The following is a 19,378-nucleotide window of genomic DNA, read 5'->3' on the forward strand; positions in this document are numbered from 1 at the left end:
ATGTGAAATGAATAAATAAATGTGTCATTAATTATTTAAAAGTGGCATTAAATAAATAAAAGTTTAAATAAATAAATAAATGTTGAAATAAATGTGGCATTAAAACATTAAAAGAGCCATTAAAAAGCACTTTTTAACATTTCATAATATATTTATTTATTTCAAGATTTAATGACACATTTCGCGAAACCGTAAGTGGACACACCATTCAAATGCAATCGATCAAACTCTGCCGTCAAACTCAGTGGGCGGGCCTAACTCTCATCATCGCTGCTCCATTGCTCTGGCCTGGTCCAATCCTCGTCACGGCAAAATCAGTAATGGAGACCTTTGTGATCTTTCTTAATAGACAGGACGTCCAAGCAGGACCGTTGATATTAGGAAACTCGGGAATCTTCGTTTTGAAAGTTTTTGTCTGACACCTCACTCACAAACACGCTGTAACTCTCATCATCGCTGCTCCATTGCTCTGGCCTGCAGTGTTGCCAGATTGGGCGGGTTCCCGCTTTACTTGCTTTAAATGAAAAGTAATCTGCCCATAAAACTAGTAGAATTTGTCTTAGTAAGATTTATTAAAATAAGTTATGTCCTGCTCTCTTAAAGCTAAATTTAACATTTAACCCTTTAACACCTAAGACATCGCCAATGACGCTTAAACACAAAATCATTAACGTACTATAACTCTTTAACCGGTAACACGATCAATGTGATTCCAGTAGATTCTGAAGGAGAAAAGCGGAGCTGCCGCAGGAGCAAAAGCCACTGATTGGGTTTTATGCGGTTCTGGTTCCAAAGCAGCTCTTTCATTTCGGTTCCTAATTGGTTCCAGTTTTGGTACTTCGCTCCCCGCCCCGTGCTCCCTATGGAGAGAGAAGAGCTGATCTACAACTAGAATCTCAACAACAGTCCAGACTGCAGCTGGCTTCAACTGTCGGTACCTGTCAGCTGATGGAGGAGTCCCACAAACCAACCAGGCTCTCAAGGACCCCTTCTTAAGATGAATGGTGACCCTGACTTTGGTGTACATCAACAGATTCAAGGATTTCTACCATGTAGGTCAACCCAGCAGTGGAGGTTGGAGTTAACCCAAACACAACTGATCAGAAGTAAAACTTATGTTTGTGATGATTTGGTTTGGGTCTATTCCGGTGACCTTCCTGGCAGAACCCTCTGCATTTACCCGGACTTGGGACCGGCACACAGAGACACTGGATTGTGTCCCTGGTGGTTGCATTATTCTGCCAAAAAATGGCATTTGAAGAAACCAAATGCCATAGTTTGGTCCTCAGCCTGCTGCCCAGTCTTTTTTTTTAATCAAGGCTGCTGCCTACATTAACCTTTTGAGGGGTCCTAGACCTGCCGGAAACCAGGAACCCTTCTTGGTGGAGCTCCCTGATGCTGTCTAAGGGCAGCTCTGTGTTGTTGGAACCTGCTGGGCATTTGTCTGCATCCAGAAGTTTCCTCCAACACAGGCGGACGTGCTAGTTTTGGAGCAGGAAGCTCTCTTTGAGCAGCTCTGACAGGAGGCTGAAGGGGGGACCTCAAAGCAGCTCTCTGTGCTTGTTGAGCGTACTTTGAGGCTTTGGTTTTCAGGGTGACGTTTTCAGCCAGAACTTCTTCATACTCTTTTCTTGCAGCAACGACTTTGACCTCCAGGTCTTTTTGGTCCAGAATCTCCAAACTTCTTTGCTCCACCTCTTTAGTGAGGTTAAAGTTTTGTCTCTTCAGGTCCTTAATGTTTGTCTCCAGATTTCTATATTCTGTGGAGACTCCTTCTAATTCCTGCTTCATGACCTGGAGGTTCTCGACTTCCTCCAAAAGCGATTTATTGCGCTCTTGGAGTTGGCCGATGTACTCCGTGGTCTCATTAAATTTCTCTGTCATGGGCCTGAAGTCCTCACATTGCTGAGAAAGAGCGCGGATCTGTTGCTTCAGGGATTTGAATTCCGTCTCTACAACCTTCCTATCAGCTTGCAGAGAGGAATACTGAAGCTTCATCTCAGCGTCTTTCTCAGACTTCTTCTGCAGAGCTGTGAGCTCTTCTCTGAAGACGGCGTTTTGTTTCTGCAGAGACAGAAACAAATCGGATTCTTCTTTGAATCTGTGCTCCAGCTCATCTGCAGAACTACGTTGTGTAGATTGTAGCTGAAGAATCTCAGCTTCAAGGATGGAGTTCTCCTCCTCCAGAGACTTGGTTTGGGCGAGGATGGTGGCAGAACGTTGTCTCATCACTGCCTCCTCCTCACGATGTCTGTGGAGGTCTTTCAGCTGGTTCTGGAGGGTGAGGTTTTTCTCCTGCAGTGTCTGGAGGTGATCGGTGTCGTCTTTCAGCTGCTGCTGCAGAGGTTCCAGGGCCACGATGGTGGCTTGGACCTTCTGAACCTCTTTCTCGAGATCTTGGTTCTCCTGGCTGACAGATTCGGCCGTGACCTTGACTCTCATCAACTCGCTGGACAACTCTTGAGGATCCCAAACTTTCATCTGGAGTTCCTGAAGAGTTGCCAGGAGGTTGGTGTTAGTCTCAGTCAGCTGGTCGATCTCTAGCTGCTGTTTCCTACAACGCTCCTCCAGGGGTTTTTGCTCCTGGATTTTTTTGTTGATGCGTTGCAGGTCTTTTTCCAGCTTCTTGGTCAGTTTAGTGGCTGATTTCTTTGCCTGGGAGAGTTCAGCGCAGGTTCCTCTCAGGTTTTTCTTGCCTTCCAGCTCAGCGGCGAGGGTTTGCAACTGGCTGGTCAGCGAGGAATTTTGCTGGACTCTCTTCTCAAGTTTGGAGAGATTCTGAGCGAGGAAGCTCTCCTCAACCCCAGAATCTCCAAAACGACGGAAGAACATTTTAAATGATGATTTTCAAGGTAAATGTGAAAATCTTTAAAATGTTCTGGATACGAGATGCAGATTTTTGTAGCAAGAAAAAAATCTGCGAGTTCCTCAGTGTAGGTCGAAGGTACTTGACGGGAATGCAAGGCTTCTAGTAGCTGGGGAACAGAACGTATGCTCTCTGGTGTGAACCAAACGGGCACTGAGACACAACTGAATCTGGGTCCTATTTATAAACTTCAGATCAAAGGGTGTGACATCACGTGTTTGTCTCTGTAGCCATGGTAACGGCTTGGCAGCTGGGGGAGGTCCCGGTATTTGCCTGTCGCTATGGTAACAGTGTAAACACAGAGACATCTGGAAAGTTCTAGAAAAATCTGGAAGCTGCCAAGCTAGGGGAAGTCCCGGTATTTGTCTCTGTGTTTACATTGTTACCATGGCTACAGACAAACACGTGACAAACACGTGATGTCACACCCTTTGATCTGAAGTTTATAAATAGGACCCAGATTCAGTTGTGTCTCAGTGCCCGTTTGGTTCACACCAGAGAGCATACGTTCTGTTCCCCAGCTACTAGAAGCCTTGCATTCCCGTCAAGTACCTTCGACCTACACTGAGGAACTCGCAGATTTTTTTTTTCGCTACAAAAATCTGCATCTCGTATCCAGAACATTTTAAAGATTTTCACATTTACCTTGAAAATCATCATTTAAAATGTTCTTCCGTCGTTTTGGAGATTCTGGGGTTGAGGAGAGCTTCCTCGCTCAGAATCTCTCCAAACTTGAGAAGAGAGTCCAGCAAAATTCCTCGCTGACCAGCCAGTTGCAAACCCTCGCCGCTGAGCTGGAAGGCAAGAAAAACCTGAGAGGAACCTGCGCTGAACTCTCCCAGGCACAGAAATCAGCCACTAAACTGACCAAGAAGCTGGAAAAAGACCTGCAGCGCATCAACAAAAAAATCCAGGAGCAAAAACCCCTGGAGGAGCGTTGTAGGAAACAGCAGCTAGAGATCGACCAGCTGACTGAGACTAACACCAACCTCCTGGCAACTCTTCAGGAACTCCAGATGAAGGTTTGGGATCCTCAAGAGTTGTCCAGCGAGTTGATGAGAGTCAAGGTCACGGCCGAATCTGTCAGCCAGGAGAACCAAGATCTCGAGAAAGAGGTTCAGAAGGTCCAAGCCACCATCGTGGCCCTGGAACCTCTGCAGCAGCAGCTGAAAGACCACACTGATCACCTCCAGACACTGCAGGAGAAAAACCTCACCCTCCAGAACCAGCTGAAAGACCTCCACAGACATCGTGAGGAGGAGGCAGTGATGAGACAACGTTCTGCCTCCATCCTCGCCCAAACCAAGTCTCTGGAGGAGGAGAACTCCATCCTTGAAGCTGAGATTCTTCAGCTACATTCTACACAACGTAGTTCTGCAGATGAGCTGGAGCACAGATTCAAAGAAGAATCCGATTTGTTTCTGTCTCTGCAGAAACAAAACGCCGTCTTCAGAGAAGAGCTCACAGCTCTGCAGAAGAAGTCTGAGAAAGACGCTGAGATGAAGCTTCAGTATTCCTCTCTGCAAGCTGATAGGAAGGTTGTAGAGACGGAATTCAAATCCCTGAAGCAACAGATCCGCGCTCTTTCTCAGCAATGTGAGGACTTCAGGCCCATGACAGAGAAATTTAATGAGACCACGGAGTACATCGGCCAACTCCAAGAGCGCAATAAATCGCTTTTGGAGGAAGTCGAGAACCTCCAGGTCATGAAGCAGGAATTAGAAGGAGTCTCCACAGAATATAGAAATCTGGAGACAAACATTAAGGACCTGAAGAGACAAAACTTTAACCTCACTAAAGAGGTGGAGCAAAGAAGTTTGGAGATTCTGGACCAAAAAGACCTGGAGGTCAAAGTTGTTGCTGCAAGAAAAGAGTATGAAGAAGTTCTGGCTGAAAACGTCACCCTGAAAACCAAAGCCTCAAAGTACGCTCAACAAGCACAGAGAGCTGCTTTGAGGTCCCCCCTTCAGCCTCCTGTCAGAGCTGCTCAAAGAGAGCTTCCTGCTCCAAAACTAGCACGTCCGCCTGTGTTGGAGGAAACTTCTGGATGCAGACAAATGCCCAGCAGGTTCCAACAACACAGAGCTGCACTTAGACAGCATCAGGGAGCTCCACCAAGAAGGGTTCCTGGTTTCCGGCAGGTCTAGGACCCCTCAAAAGGTTAATGTAGGCAGCCTTGATTAAAAAAAAAGACTGGGCTGCAGGCTGAGGACAAAACTGTTTATCCAATCAAACAAACTGTTTATCCAATCAAAATGACTCACATTTTATGATCTAGTGGAGTATTGTACAGCTCAAATAAAATTTAAGGCAGAAAACAATTTATTACCAACCAATATCCAAAGATTATTCATTAAAAAGGAGGAAAAATACAATCTTAGGGAAAAAAATAAATGTTTCCAGCATAAAGCACGGACAAATAAAAAAAGGTTCTGTGTTTCAATATGTGGAGTGAAACAGTGGAACAGAACCAGTAAATGCTTGAAACAATGTCCAAACATAAAAGAGTTTAAGTATAAATACAGAACTATGATTATTGACAAACATGTACAAATACAAACAAACCATTAGCGTTTGTAAATATGTGTGACTATAAAATCAGATTGTGTTTGTGGAATAACGACTTGTATGTGTTTACATGTATATTTGTAATATGATGTACTCTTAGCTATGGCACTGAACTTTAACTTTGGGAGTACTGGGCTTAGAAATACATTGATATAATGTACAGGGGTGAGAATTTATAAGATTTTTTTCTTCTTCTCACTCCCTTTCAGACTTTTGTTGTTTCTATGATTTTCTTATTTGTTATTCTACTCACTTTTCCTTAATGTCTGAAAGAAATGCTTTGAACTGAACTGAACTGAACAAAACTACAACAAAAAATGGCATTTGGTTTCTTCAAATGCCATTTTTTGGCAGAATAATGCAACCACCAGGGACACGATCCAGTGTCTCTGTGTGCCGGTCCCAAGTCCGGGTAAATGCAGAGGGTTCTGCCAGGAAGGTCACCGGAATAGACCCAAACCAAATCATCACAAACATAAGTTTTACTTCTGATCAGTTGTGTTTGGGTTAACTCCAACCTCCACTGCTGGGTTGACCTACATGGTAGAAATCCTTGAATCTGTTGATGTACACCAAAGTCAGGGTCACCATTCATCTTAAGAAGGGGTCCTTGAGAGCCTGGTTGGTTTGTGGGACTCCTCCGTCAGCTGACAGGTACCGACAGTTGAAGCCAGCTGCAGTCTGGACTGTTGTTGAGATTCTAGTTGTAGATCAGCTCTTCTCTCTCCATAGGGAGCTGGAGGGTTTGTGGAGTCATCCACTCCTTATGTGTTTGTAGATTTGGACAAAGGGTTCACCCACGGTGTCATGATGACGATGCAGCGTGAGTTTGGGCTCAGGTCCATATACGACCAGAGCAGGAGCTTGGTCCTGCTGCAGGAGGGGGTCTGGTTGTAGAACTACACGATTACATAGAGTTTTGGAGATGCAGCTGCAAACCTCCTGTACAAATGCTGAAGGCTTTGGATTGATGACAACAACCAAACAGCAATATCTGCAAAAAGTCTAAATGTAGTACTGTAGTTCCTCTACCAGACCCCGTCTGTTCCCTGGATAAACCTTGAAATTCTGTCTACATCAGGGCTCTAGACTAACCTTCTGTACTGGTTGCACCGGTGAGCCCCACTTTTTTTTCTTTTTTTCCAGCACAAAAGTTTGGTGCACCGACCTTCGACTACGTTGCATTTAACAGCACTTTTACATGGTCCCTTTCCTTTGTATTTGCTGTCGATATCTGCATCAAGATTTGAAAATGATTAACTTACAAACTGGTAAACATGAAGCTCTTTATTTGAAACAATTCTACAATAATGACAAACAACTAAATTTATATAGTATATAAAAATTAATAAATGCGCAGTTTGAAAAAGCTTAAATTTGTGACAGCAAGTGAAATGGGTGGAGCCTAAGTCTCCTTGCTCTGCTCCATTCTGAAGCATCCACTTGTAGACAAACAGATCCATGAACGTCTTTGTTTTCCTGGTCAGCTGGAATCTGGATCAGAACTGTTCGTCTGCATACAAATGATATTGCTCATCATCTTTGTTGTAAGCTAAGGTTAGCTTGGGGGTGTGAGGGGCTGTAAGCTAGCGGGAGAGCGAGTAAACAAGGATTTCATGAGATATCAGCTTTAGGTTTACTTCACACCAACAGCCCCGCCCACAACTAAGAGGTGAATTTCTAATGAGCTCCTGTTGCTCTGCAGAAACTATGACCTAGAAAATGAGAAGTTTTTAGATTTTGCCTAAAACAGCAGAATCATAAAGAAAAGAACTTTAAAACACTTTAAAAACAGATCAAATATAGTTTAAAATACTTCACATAGTGAGGCAGATATGTGAAAAACATGTTCACTCCTGGCAGAAAGCATGAAACTTTGAATATAGGGTTTTAAGGTATGCTTATTCCAATAAAACCGGAACCCACGCTCTCAAACAAAGGGTTCCACCCGAAATCCAAGATGACGTCCAAGATGGCTGCCATTTCAGACAGGTGACATATCTTTTTTACTGCTGGGCGTAGCCTATCATGTAATACATCTTTTTGTAGGAAATCATACTCAAGGAATCCATTTCTAAACTTATTTTGATGGTTAGAAGTCACATAAAGGATTTAAAAGAAAAAAAACAGCAAGAAATACATTTTTACAATAATATACAGTTGGCAATAATTCTAGCACAGACTTAAGATAAATTATAGGTTTAATAAAAAAAAATACATGAAAATCTAATGTGCCTAATGATCAAGTGTGTATATATATATATATATATATATATATATATATATATATATATATATAGTCCACTAAAATGTACAAGAGAAATACTTATTGTGTAAAGATTCATCATAGATTTACCTTTTATATAGTTAATAAACCACAACCACTCTTATGATCCCATGCAGACGACACAATGCACCTGTCAAAATCTAGGTATAAAAGAACATAAATTTGGAGTACATTGTGTTTTCTGAAAACATTAAAATGTTTGATAAGGAAAAATCTATGGCAGCACACACTTTTGATTTTAGAACTATTTTTATAACATTGTTAAACTAACAATAAAAATGATGTATGACATGATATACAAGTTTTGATCATTCAATAGATTAACAAAACGTGAATAAAGTTTGTCTTTACTGGTAATAATAGTGTACATTAACATGTTCAATTCTGAAATGGTTCATTATGTGTTAAATTACTGAATTACTGAATTGATGGGATGTATAAATAAAACGGCCTGTGTGAAAATACTCCATAATCTATAGTCATTGTAGTATAAACCGAATATTTAAAACATTTATTGTGTGTCATCATATGTTAAATTCCCTATTCCCAAAAATTCCCTTGTTCCCTAAAAGAAAAGGTGGTTGAAAGTTTTAAGTTTTGTTAGTACATGATATGTATGATATAAGCCAAATTGCTGCATTGTCATATTTACAAATCATACAATTATTTGTATATTTTTTAATCAAAGATATTTCAATATCTTCAATGATTCAGAAGTTAGTATGTTACCAAATAAGTGTTCGAGATGTAACATGATATGTATGAGTACTTAAGTGTATTGTCCTATCTGCTGAACCAAAATTTGTAAATTTTCCACAAAAATCCTAATAAACTTGCTTAATAAGCTTCTAATAATAATAATAGCTTAAGAAATAGATCCTTTGTGTCTGATTTAGTATATTAAGTGGTATTGCATGATGTGCTAGCCCCAACTGTTTAAAAGATATGTCTCATGTTAGAAATGGCGGCCATCTTGGACGCCATCTTGGATTTTGAGCAGAACCATTGGTTTGGGAGCGTGGCTTCCGGTTTTATTGGAATCAGCATACCTTAAAACCCTTATATAGAAAGTTTCATGCTTTCTGCCAGAAGTGAACAACTCCCTTACTTTTTGTCACATATCCGCCCCACTAAAACTGGACAACTGACGGAACACAGATCCTAAGGGTGAAGCGGGTCTTTACTTTGTCCGCCTCCCTGGGGGCGGAAGTTCCAGTTCTTGGCACCAAGCTGTGGCTGGCATTTCTGTGAAGACTGCTACAGGAAGGAGGGTTTTTCTGGCCTCCTGAAGGCAGAGAAATGTCCTGGCCAGCTCAAGGGACCAGTTAATGCAAAGTCGTACAGGGAGAAGTTGGTTGATCAGGAATCTCTGCTCTTCCCAGTTGCGTACCTCCATTACATTTCGCCGGTCAAACAAGCTGGTCAGGACCCCCTCCTCTGCTTTCAGTTGGGGCTAGGGTAGTTTAAAATCAAGTGGGTTCCTGGCATACACTTCTTTGTGGGGATACTCAGAGAGCTGAGCTGTGACCGGTCCCGCTATCTGGAACTATTGGCCAAAGGAATCCCTCAATCCAAGGATGCCAAAGCAGCTTTGTTGACAAACGGTAATCTGGACAATATGGAGCAGAGGGGTCTCTGCTTCTCCAGCCTTCTGGATTGATCCAGGGAGCCAGGGCAATCTTGGCTCCCTTCATGCATTGCACACGTGCCTCCACACATCAAGAGGCCAAAATTCTTTAAAGTATGACCTTCCTATCATGTATTGGCATGATAGAGAAGAATTTCTACATCGATAACAAAGCACTATGCATCTTGATAGCAGCGCTCCCAATGACCCAGAAGAAAATGCAGGAACTGCAGCTGCAGTCCAGGTTCTGCCTATCCAGGCATTCAGGCTTCTTGGTATGGAAACTACATGAGAACATTCTTCATAGACCCTGTGTCTAAAGGTCTTGCCTTTTGCCAGGCCACAGTTGAAAATACTAATACTGTTATTTATTTATCCAGGAAAGACAGATTAAGGTTAAATAAATAAGTGTGCCTCTGCACAAAACACCAACTGAGAACCTGGATCTGGATGATGATAACCAGGACAAAGATGGCCCAGCAGAAGAAGCCCTTCCAAACCAGTGCACCCAGCAGAGGGACCATGTGGTGTCTTCAAACTATGGTCCATCTTGCTGCTTCAAGCAAGATCAACTGGCCCTCCAAAGAGCTCTCCATGAGAAGTATGAACAAAGAGGTGCCACACAGACTCCTACAGACAACACTTGGCTGGTAGTGCAGGGACATGGTTCCTGCAAGGATCTACTCAGCCTTTCTTAGGAAAAGGCAAAGACTCTTAGCTGACCAGTTGGCTGCTGTTTTTGTTGTTCCATCTTTTTTGGCACTATTTGTGTAGTCTTGGACCATGGTCTACTTTGGTATATTCAGGCAGAAAAAGTGTTTAATTATCCAGGGGAACGCACTCTAGTTCACTTTAAGCAAACCAAGTGACTCCAGTCTGAATGCACCCTTAGGTGCACTTTCCCAAGTGTGTAATGTATTTAATGTTTGGTCATTTGAATCTTACATTCATTATAGTGGATTTTATTACATTATTTCACTTGGATCAACAACAGTTTGTTATACAATATTTGAACATGAAGGTTGAGATCTTCCACCTGCAAGGAACCAACCCCTCAGTCTTTGGAGTCTGTCATCTAATTAAGGTTGATAGGTCTGGACACGGCACATGCTCCTCAGTGACTTGTATTAGAGTCCAATCTGAGCTGGATTTATTGTAAAGCAGATCACTGGAGAGACCCTGACTAAAAGGATTTTGATTTGAACACTGAGGAAATCCTTTCCCTTTAGTTTCAAGTTGAATGGCCAATTAGTTGATCTTTGTTTTTCAATGGGAAAGTTTATGAAACAAAATAGATAAAGCATGTATCCAAGTAAACCTGTTTTTTTTGTTTTCTTTTTAAGTAGATGACAAATGTGCATGTTATTCTTTTAAAATATGGTATATATTCTTGTGAAGTCTACAGATCAACATCATACAACTGATGGATAAGGTGCTGCATTATGTCATTGAAAGAGGAACTTACAACTAATTGATTTGAAACTACTAAAAGCTGGTATTAAAAAAAAAAAGTAAGAAAAGATTATTAAAAACAGGAAATGTGTCAGGAAGCAGTCTTGGAGGACCCAAACACAGGAGACCAGGCTTGGTGGCAGAAACTTAAAACATTTAATAAATAAACTGAAACATGACAAGACCCCGTGGAGACCCTGAACAGCACAGATGACAAAGATTAAACTGAAAAACCAGACCCTTAAATAGACTGAGGGTCATTAACTGAAATGAAGACCGCTGCGAATCATGATGAACCTGAAACTGATGTGACTGACGGACAACTCAAAACAGAACATGACCAAAACTGAAAAAAAACAAAGTCCAAAATCCTTACAAAAAGACTGATAGTAATCATTAATAAATGATTAAAAAAAACCTCCATAATTGATTAGTTCTACCCAGATGAAACAGATTAGGAAGATCTGAGTCTTTTCAGGGAAAGTTGCTCACACTGGAACATTTTAAACAATTAATCTATTAAGAGTTAATCCATTAAGTCCCGTGGAGTTTGGGACTCTAAAGACTTTCCCATGCAGTTTAAGGTTGACAAATGGTGGGAACAGCAGTTTGTAGGCTTTGCAGATGCAACAAAAGTCTTTATGCCGTGACATAAAAGAACCGCTCAAAAAGTGTTCATTGGAAACATCTAATTACGTAAATATAAAAATGAAAGTTTCCACAAAAAAAGACAGAATCTCAATTTAGAGATTTGAGTCATTCGATATTTTGTTAAACCAAAATACTACTTAAAAAATGAAAACCTTCACAGCAGTCCCTGAATTTACCAAAGGAATCACTTTTATACTTTTTTGGACAAATAGCTGATCACAACTCTATTAAAGGGTGCTGAAAACAACATGTTTTTACACATCTTCTAGTTTTTTTTAAGTGATGTTTTGCATATTTTATCTACCTATGATCTAACACGCATGTCAAAGTCAAGGCCCGATAGCCAGATCCGTCCCGCCGGGTAATTCTATCCGGCCCTCCAGATCATTTTATTTTATTAATATTAACGGCTCAATGTTATCTTGCGCTTATTTCTAATCTGTATAGTTTTGACGAAATATATTTTTACGAAGAGTAAAATATTGAAAACTATTTAAGGTTAATTTGATTTATTCTTTTTTTTGTTTTGTTTTGTTTTTGTTTATAGTTATGTAAAAGAAGTTACATTTTTAAAATTTAGTTTTAGTGTGTTCAACAATTGTTTATTCTGTTCGATCTGCAATCTAAGGTGTGTTTTGGATTTTGGCCCCATGTGGGATTGAATTTGACACCCGTGATCTAACATGTTGAATAGAAACTAAGCTGTGGAAGAGGATTGTTATCAGCTTTCTAAAAACATCACGCTTGACAGTTTCCTTCCTTCAACACCAGAGGGCAGTCTTGTAAAAACTTTAAATTTGTAGGCCTTCATTGTCTTTTGTCTTGCTTGATTTTAAGACCTACTTTCAGTACTGATAGTGTGTTTTTCCTTTTGGTTTTTAAGGATAACCAGATTTAATATAAGACCATAAACATAAGCATTGAAAATGTGTGCATAGAATTAAGAGGAGATAACACTGGGATATTATTTAACTCCTTTCTTTTATTAAATATTTGCGTTCGATGAGAACAATATCTGAATTTTTAGGTACGTATAAATTTGCATACGTACTGTCAGAGTTTGAAAGTTTTTTTTCTTGGCTTTGTATCTAAAAAAAACTATTTAAAAAAAATTGGTAAAAAAAATGGCAAAAGCTATTAAAAGTACCAAGAACAATAAATAAGCAAAAATATTGTCCCTGCACTACTTAGGCTGTCACTTAATTTACAGTTTGAAGACCAGTAATAAACAACTGATACTTTCTATGCTTTACTTTACTCATATTTAACTGTATAAAATTATGTTATATCAAGCTTTTTCCCTATAAGAATACAGTTTTGTTAGAATTTTTGCTCAAACTTATGAAAGCTTGTATCATAGTAACAGTAACTAATACAGGTATCTTCAGCTGCTACAGCTGAAATTTCTATTTTAAAAGATGATTTAGTCATTGTAAGTCAAAAAATAATAATCAACCAAAAACATGTACCATAAGTTTATTTGTCCATGCATCTATATTTATTGTTATTTAAATTTGGAAATCAAAATGTATTTTTTCTATTATGTTTTTAAAGTGGATTCAGCTGTGTTTTAATCTGTGATCACATTACCTCAAATGAACAATTGTCTTTAAAATCTGTTATTTTGTATCACCTAATTAATTAATAATACATTTTTGCTCTGTTCTTAACTTGATTATTGAAGCTTTTATTGAGCCAGGATGTGCTATAACATTTTTCACAAATCATAATTTAATAGACAAGTTCTCAAAGAATTAAAAGCATTCGTGGTACAAAAGTCTATTTTTAAACAAGCCACTTTTACATATCCAGTAGGTGATGGAAGGTGAATGTAACAGCTTGAATAGACCAGATTCTTCTATTCCAACCGCATGACTAATTGTTGAAGAACCATAGCAACCTGTCTGCATCCCCTTTAAGACCTGGAAACAATTCATGCAAAAAGAAGCTGTGTTGTAAAGGCAGACACAGCTGTGGTGGAAGAAGGGGGTAGTCTGAAGGTGCAGTGGCAGGTTAGAGGTGCATTATGCGGACTAAAAGAGCACTTAACTGTGCTGAGGGGGGTTGGTGTGAGTGAGGGAACAAAACTGCCTGCAATAATAACACAAAAGCAGACAAAATGGCATTTCTCTGCTGTTCATACCATTTATTGTAAGAGTTTTTTTGCAAGACAGATGACATAAAGTGATCTAGGCTCATATCGCTTTCGCTCAACACGGCCGTCCGTGCAGTTCCTGGCTTTTCCACTGGACACCCATATTTGAAGTCAAATGAGATGCAAGTGTGCTGCTGGCAAAAGGGTTCTTGGCCAAGCTACCCCCAATCTGGCCTGTGACAGACAGTTCTACTCGTCCCCATGTGAATGTCTACTGCTTGTATTGGCTCCCCTCCAAGACATAACTCCATTAATCAGTCCAATTTCCCAGTGGGCAGTGGTTTATTTCCGTCATCAAATGCCAGATAAAATCTTTAGACACTGCATATTAGGGAACAATCCCTACAAATAGCTGATAGTGTTAACCAGTCACACGCTGTGCCGAGACATCTCTCTGCTCTAATTTGAAAGGAAGTGAGGTGATAATGCGATGTGTCATCCTTTTGTGGGCATGCATTAATGGCACCAGCCAAGATGGCAATTGACAGCAAATCAACTTCTTCCAGCAGGAAAGGAAGAGAGCAGGATAGAGAAGTTGGGTGGGAGGAGAGCTAAAGAACATTGACTGGCAAACTGCAGAGCCACAGCAGCCTTTAATCTATTATTTCTTCTGATGGGAAAGGTTTAATGCAGCTCAGCCATAGTTGGTGGATGTATTTCGCTCGCTCTTCTCCTCCCTCTTTTACCCATTTATTACTCATCCGAGTGGGGGGCTTGATGTGTACAAAATAATTTAAATGAGAAAGTTATTATTTCAGCTGTGTGTGCATGTGGTTGTGCATGTGCCTTATCACAAGGACATTGGTTCACGGAACTATGTTCACTTTTTTCAGTAGCTTTTTATTTCCCTATGAGAGGCATTTTTATAATAGGCAATTGTTTCTCCATGACAACAAATGCTCAGACTTCAGTCAATAACAGAATGAACGAGTAACCCAGTACGCATTTCATCACACAGCTGCCCTCACTGCTTTCACTATATGCAATCACCGACAGGCAGGATTCTGCATTTCAAAATGAAAGTAATATGCACAGGTCTTGCCCCTAATTTGTACATACATTTTTCTGTGTTTACGCAAAAGCAGATAGAAAGTTTTGCAAAGATGCACTTCCATGGAAGCTCTACATGAAGAAAGGCAACAGCTGTTCATTTGATGCCACGTCCACCTCTGCCGACCCCATTTCTGCTTGTGCGGCGGCTGAGACTGAAAAGGAATTAGTTGCATTACTCGCTCCCTGCCGTGGCCAGTCTAGCTGTGATTCTGCTCAGATTCTGTCCATTATTGTGGCCCCTCTGTCTGATTAGCCTCAACACACTCTCTAACATGCTAAATCACTGCTTCATTCCGCTGTCGGAAAACTACCCTCACACACAAAGCGTACGTAGGGGCTGTGCATTTGCCAGTAAGACATGTTCTTTTTTTTTTCTTTTTTTTTTGCTATTTTCATAAAAACTCATGTGTATCCTTTTTTCATCACCAAGAAGTGTAAAACCTTATTTTAAACAGTAAAATTATAAATATCAAATAAAAATAAATATTTTATATTAGAAAAAAGTACAAAAGAATGGTTCTATTGGATGTTTGAACAATCATGTTTTCTTTCTTATTTACTGAGAGTAAAGCAGAGATTGATGGATTTACTATTAATGTGATTCTCCGATAACATTTACAAGGAAATTAGATTTGATATGAGACACACACACGCTTACACACATAACACTTTTAAATAGATAAGACCATTCAAGCCATTGTGACACTTATAGTTAATAGAAAAATTAAAGCATCCTTTATGTCACCCGGTTTTCAATCTTTCACAACAGCTTTCTGCGCTCTGAAAAATATTGACAAAATAATAAAAATCTGTCTGAAGATAATACACAAAGCCTTTTTATAGGCATTCACTTATTTAATAAAGTTATCATAACTGCTTTCTATTCAGATTATCTTGTTACATACAGAGCCATGATGTTCAGAAGAACATTTTTGCAATAGAAATTTGTGCTTTTTCCTATTAAGCAAATTAAAATTTTCTCTTTAAGCACAAAGTTTTAAATGATCAAACTTCTTAAAATACCAGGTGGAGTCTTGAGCAATCAGGCTCCTATCATACAGGTTATGAGATCCCCCCTTTTAATATAAGTATGGAAAAAAAATCTATTTTCATTTAAAATTGTATTTTAGATTTCTTTTTTAAATATCTAAACAATATCATCAGTGTTTTCTTGCTAAGAGGGCATTTTATTAAAAAATAAATAAACAACACCACTTTGATACATTTCATCTTTTCTCTATTTTTATGTTTTTATTTTTAAATCGTGTGAATTTTATGCAAAGCACTTTTTGCTGTAAACTTGTACTTGAAAACTGCTGGTAGAAGGATGGAAACGTATTCAGGCATTATTGTCATCAATGTTTTGCTTCTTTTTGACGCATTAAAAAAACCAAAACATCTCTGGTTTTGTGCTTTTAAGCATTCCTGTCATTTTGTTCCTTAAACAGTCGAGACAAGAAACAGCCTCATTATGTCTTGATTCTAGTAGAGTTTTTGTGGTGAAACGAAAAATTACTTCATATTTGGTTCTGCATTTTATAGGCTAATGTGCTAAATGAGAACTAAACATCAGATCTAATTTTATCAGACTTCTTTTTCCTAACTAAATGCATACGGTTTGTGAATTAAAAAAATAATAATAATCTGACTGGATTAGAGTGAAACAGACCACACTGGACTGCATATTAAATCAAATGCACTTCAAGTGATCTTAGAAATCCAATAACATTTTAAATGAATGCAAATCAAACAAACATAAAATCTAAAAATGCTGGTTTTATTTAAAACCTGCAATTAAACTAAGCAGGTTTAAGCAGCACTAGTATATAAAGCGTGTACATTTGAATACTTGACCAACCAAAAAGAACAGGAAAAAATGTAATCTTATTATCTGAAAAACAAAATGTTATTCAAGGAAATTACACAGTTGTATTACATGGAAATACATGAATTCTTTAATAAACATATATTTCTGTATTTAAAAGTACTAATCAGCTGTAAAGACACCATTAGTAAAGTTTTTGTCAAAGATAAAAAGCAAATTACTAGAATTGTGACTTTTTTTAATGAGAGCTATTGTGCTTTGTTTTTTTCAGGCATGGCTGCCACAAACGATTATTTTAATAGTCGACTAATCGCCGATTATTTTTTTTTCGATTAGTCGACTAATTGGGTCATAACCAAAGTGTATGTATTAGCCTAAAAAAACAGAAAAAAGCCCAAGTTAGTCAAAACATGTATCTGATGTATTAGCTAAATTCCAAAACAACCTTAAAAACGTAAAAAAAAAAAATCATAAATTGGCGAAAACAGCTAGTATGTAGCTGAAAAATTAGCTAAACTCCAAATTAGCCTTAAAAGCAAAAAGAAAATCATAAATTAGCGAGCATGTAGCTGAAAGATTAGTTATACTCCAAATTCGGCTAAAAAAAAAAAAAACTTAAAAAATCCTAAATTAGCCTAAACAGCTAGCATGTAGCTGAAAAATTATCTGAACTCCGAATTAGCCATAAAAACAAAAACAAAAAAAAATCCTAAATTAGCCAAAACAGCTAGCATGTAGATGAAATATTAGCTAAACTCCAAAATAGCCTAAAAAAAACCTTAATAAATGCCAAAATAGTCCAGAAAGCTAGAAAAATGCAATTATAACTTTCAACTTTACTACATTATGACTCCATAAAATATAAAGTAACGACTAATCGACTATTAAATTAGTCGTCGACTATTTAGTCGACTAATCGTGGCAGACCTATCTTCAGGTAGAACAAATTGGTGCTTTTTGTTTGAACAGACAAAAAAGGGTAACACTTTCTAATAAGATTCCTTAACAAGCTTTATTAACACATTACCAAACATTATCAATGTGTTTCTAAGGTGTTAGTAAGACATTTATTAGTCTAATAAGCCAAATAATGTTTAACATACTTAGTAAGAATTATTAATATTTACATCGAGTCCATTGTCTACAAAGGCCATATTATTAAGCTACTTACAAGCTTGACAAATGTATTAACTATCTTTGTCAACACTATATTGAGTGTTGTGCAGCACCTCATCTAAAGTGTTACCAAAAAAAGATATTCTGGTGATTTTGACTATCTACAAACAGGTGTAGACAATAAACACACTTCCCAGCTCTGTGTAATGAACAGAATGTCTTTTTCTAATATTCAGCTGCAAGTTATATTGATTGTGAGTAAATTAAAACTACCTGATGCAGGGTGTCACTAATCCTTGGGGTCTTTCAAGAGTCACCTGGTCTGACAAATGGGTCCTTTTAAAGGAGTGTAATATGCTTTTAAATTATTTGATCAAAGGGAGGGGGACAGCCCCTCCAGGTGCCCATACAAAGTGAAATAACATGCTGTGAAAGGGTCAATTTGGCCTCCATTTTCCAATGCCTCCTTATCTGCATTTAGGACCATGCTGAGAAGCTCTGTGTGAGCTGAGGTAGGTTTTGAACAGATTTGGCAAATTTCAGTATTTGCTTTCATTTAAGATGCTCTTTCATTAGACAATGTATTTGCTAGGACTGGCTTTCCTGCGCTTTGTGTTTTTTTTTCTTTTTCACCTCGCAGAACTGTCTAGTACTCAGATGGATGCATAATTACATTCTTAAAGTATATTGTATATATCTTTTTTCTCTTTTACCTTCATGTTTGTCATTTGCCCATCAATAAGTGACGCCTGCAAGCGTTTTAAAAGGTTGCCTGATCTGCTACTTTGCTGCCATCACAGACAATAAAAACCCACCTCTTCTTTTATAGTAGGTCAGCACCTCAAATAAAGCTTTTGTCTCTCTTCATCAATGGCTGACGAATCAATCCAAAGGGATTCTGAGGCGGTGGCAAAGCAGAATTATTTATATATTCCCATAAGCCTTGTCGCTTATCGCTGAAAACTAATGATTAGTGTTTAATAGTGGAGAAAGGTGTGCAACACTTTGCAAGGGATTCAGACTCTGCAAAAGGGAGAGTGCTAATTGCTCAGCAATTTGTATGACCTCTGCTTAAGTACATGAAAGCCTTCTGCAAACGTCAGGTAAAATTGCATTTTCAAGTCACATTTTAGCGTGTATGTGGGTGCTCTCCCCAGTAAAGCCACTTGTGAGTGACTCCTCTTTCAGACTCAATTAGGAAGTAGAGTGTGGAACATTTTATGGTAGGATTCAGAGTCAATAAGCATGTAATCAGGACATCCAGTGAATGTAGTAACTGGTGAAGGGGATAATTAAAGAGATTGGCTTATGAACAGCTTAATTACTGACTACTGGCCTCTTCAGGTGTCCTTCCAAGTACGGCTTTTGTTCCCTTTTTGCCATTATGCCCCTGACTAACAGAGTTGCCAGCCACAGGAGAGATTCAAGAAATCTGAGGGGTACGCTAATTGGCTATTTACAAATGGAAACCAGACTGCCAATTACTTGACATGGTGATTAATATTGTACATCTATTTAATAGAGGTCACAGTGTAAATAGACTTTGCATTGCTAAATATCCTTCACAGAGGGAGTCAACAATTTACCTCCATTCCAATAATAGAGAACTCCATGACACAGATAATCTGCTTCATGTTGGGGTTTACTTTGAAAGTTGTTAGTAGTCAAGTAACTTCACTCATCAGTTACAACATTTTAGTTTTAAAGTTACATAATCACATAGAAAATGTCAATAACACACAAGAATTAAGCATAACAGAAAACATGTTTGTAAATAA

At 38.7% G+C, this 19,378-nt stretch overlaps 1 protein-coding gene across 1 annotated transcript; it reads right to left on the minus strand.

The window, feature by feature from the left end:
- Window positions 1-1,303: 1,303 nt before the first annotated feature.
- LOC112138971 (GRIP and coiled-coil domain-containing protein 2-like) lies at window positions 1,304-2,961 on the minus strand. Its single transcript, XM_024261652.2, has one exon. It carries the CDS (start codon window positions 2,830-2,832, stop codon window positions 1,351-1,353), a length of 1,482 nt encoding a protein of 493 aa, XP_024117420.1. The 5' UTR covers window positions 2,833-2,961; the 3' UTR covers window positions 1,304-1,350.
- Between the last annotated feature and the right edge of the window lie 16,417 nt (window positions 2,962-19,378).

The sequence above is a fragment of the Oryzias melastigma genome, linkage group LG14 (assembly GCF_002922805.2).
Source record: "Oryzias melastigma strain HK-1 linkage group LG14, ASM292280v2, whole genome shotgun sequence".
Lineage (NCBI taxonomy): Eukaryota > Metazoa > Chordata > Actinopteri > Beloniformes > Adrianichthyidae > Oryzias > Oryzias melastigma.

Bases quoted from the DNA above. Each gene is read 5' to 3' on its own strand.
- LOC112138971 (XM_024261652.2), bottom strand. From the start codon at position 2,832: ATGTTCTTCCGTCGTTTTGGAGATTCTGGGGTTGAGGAGAGCTTCCTC.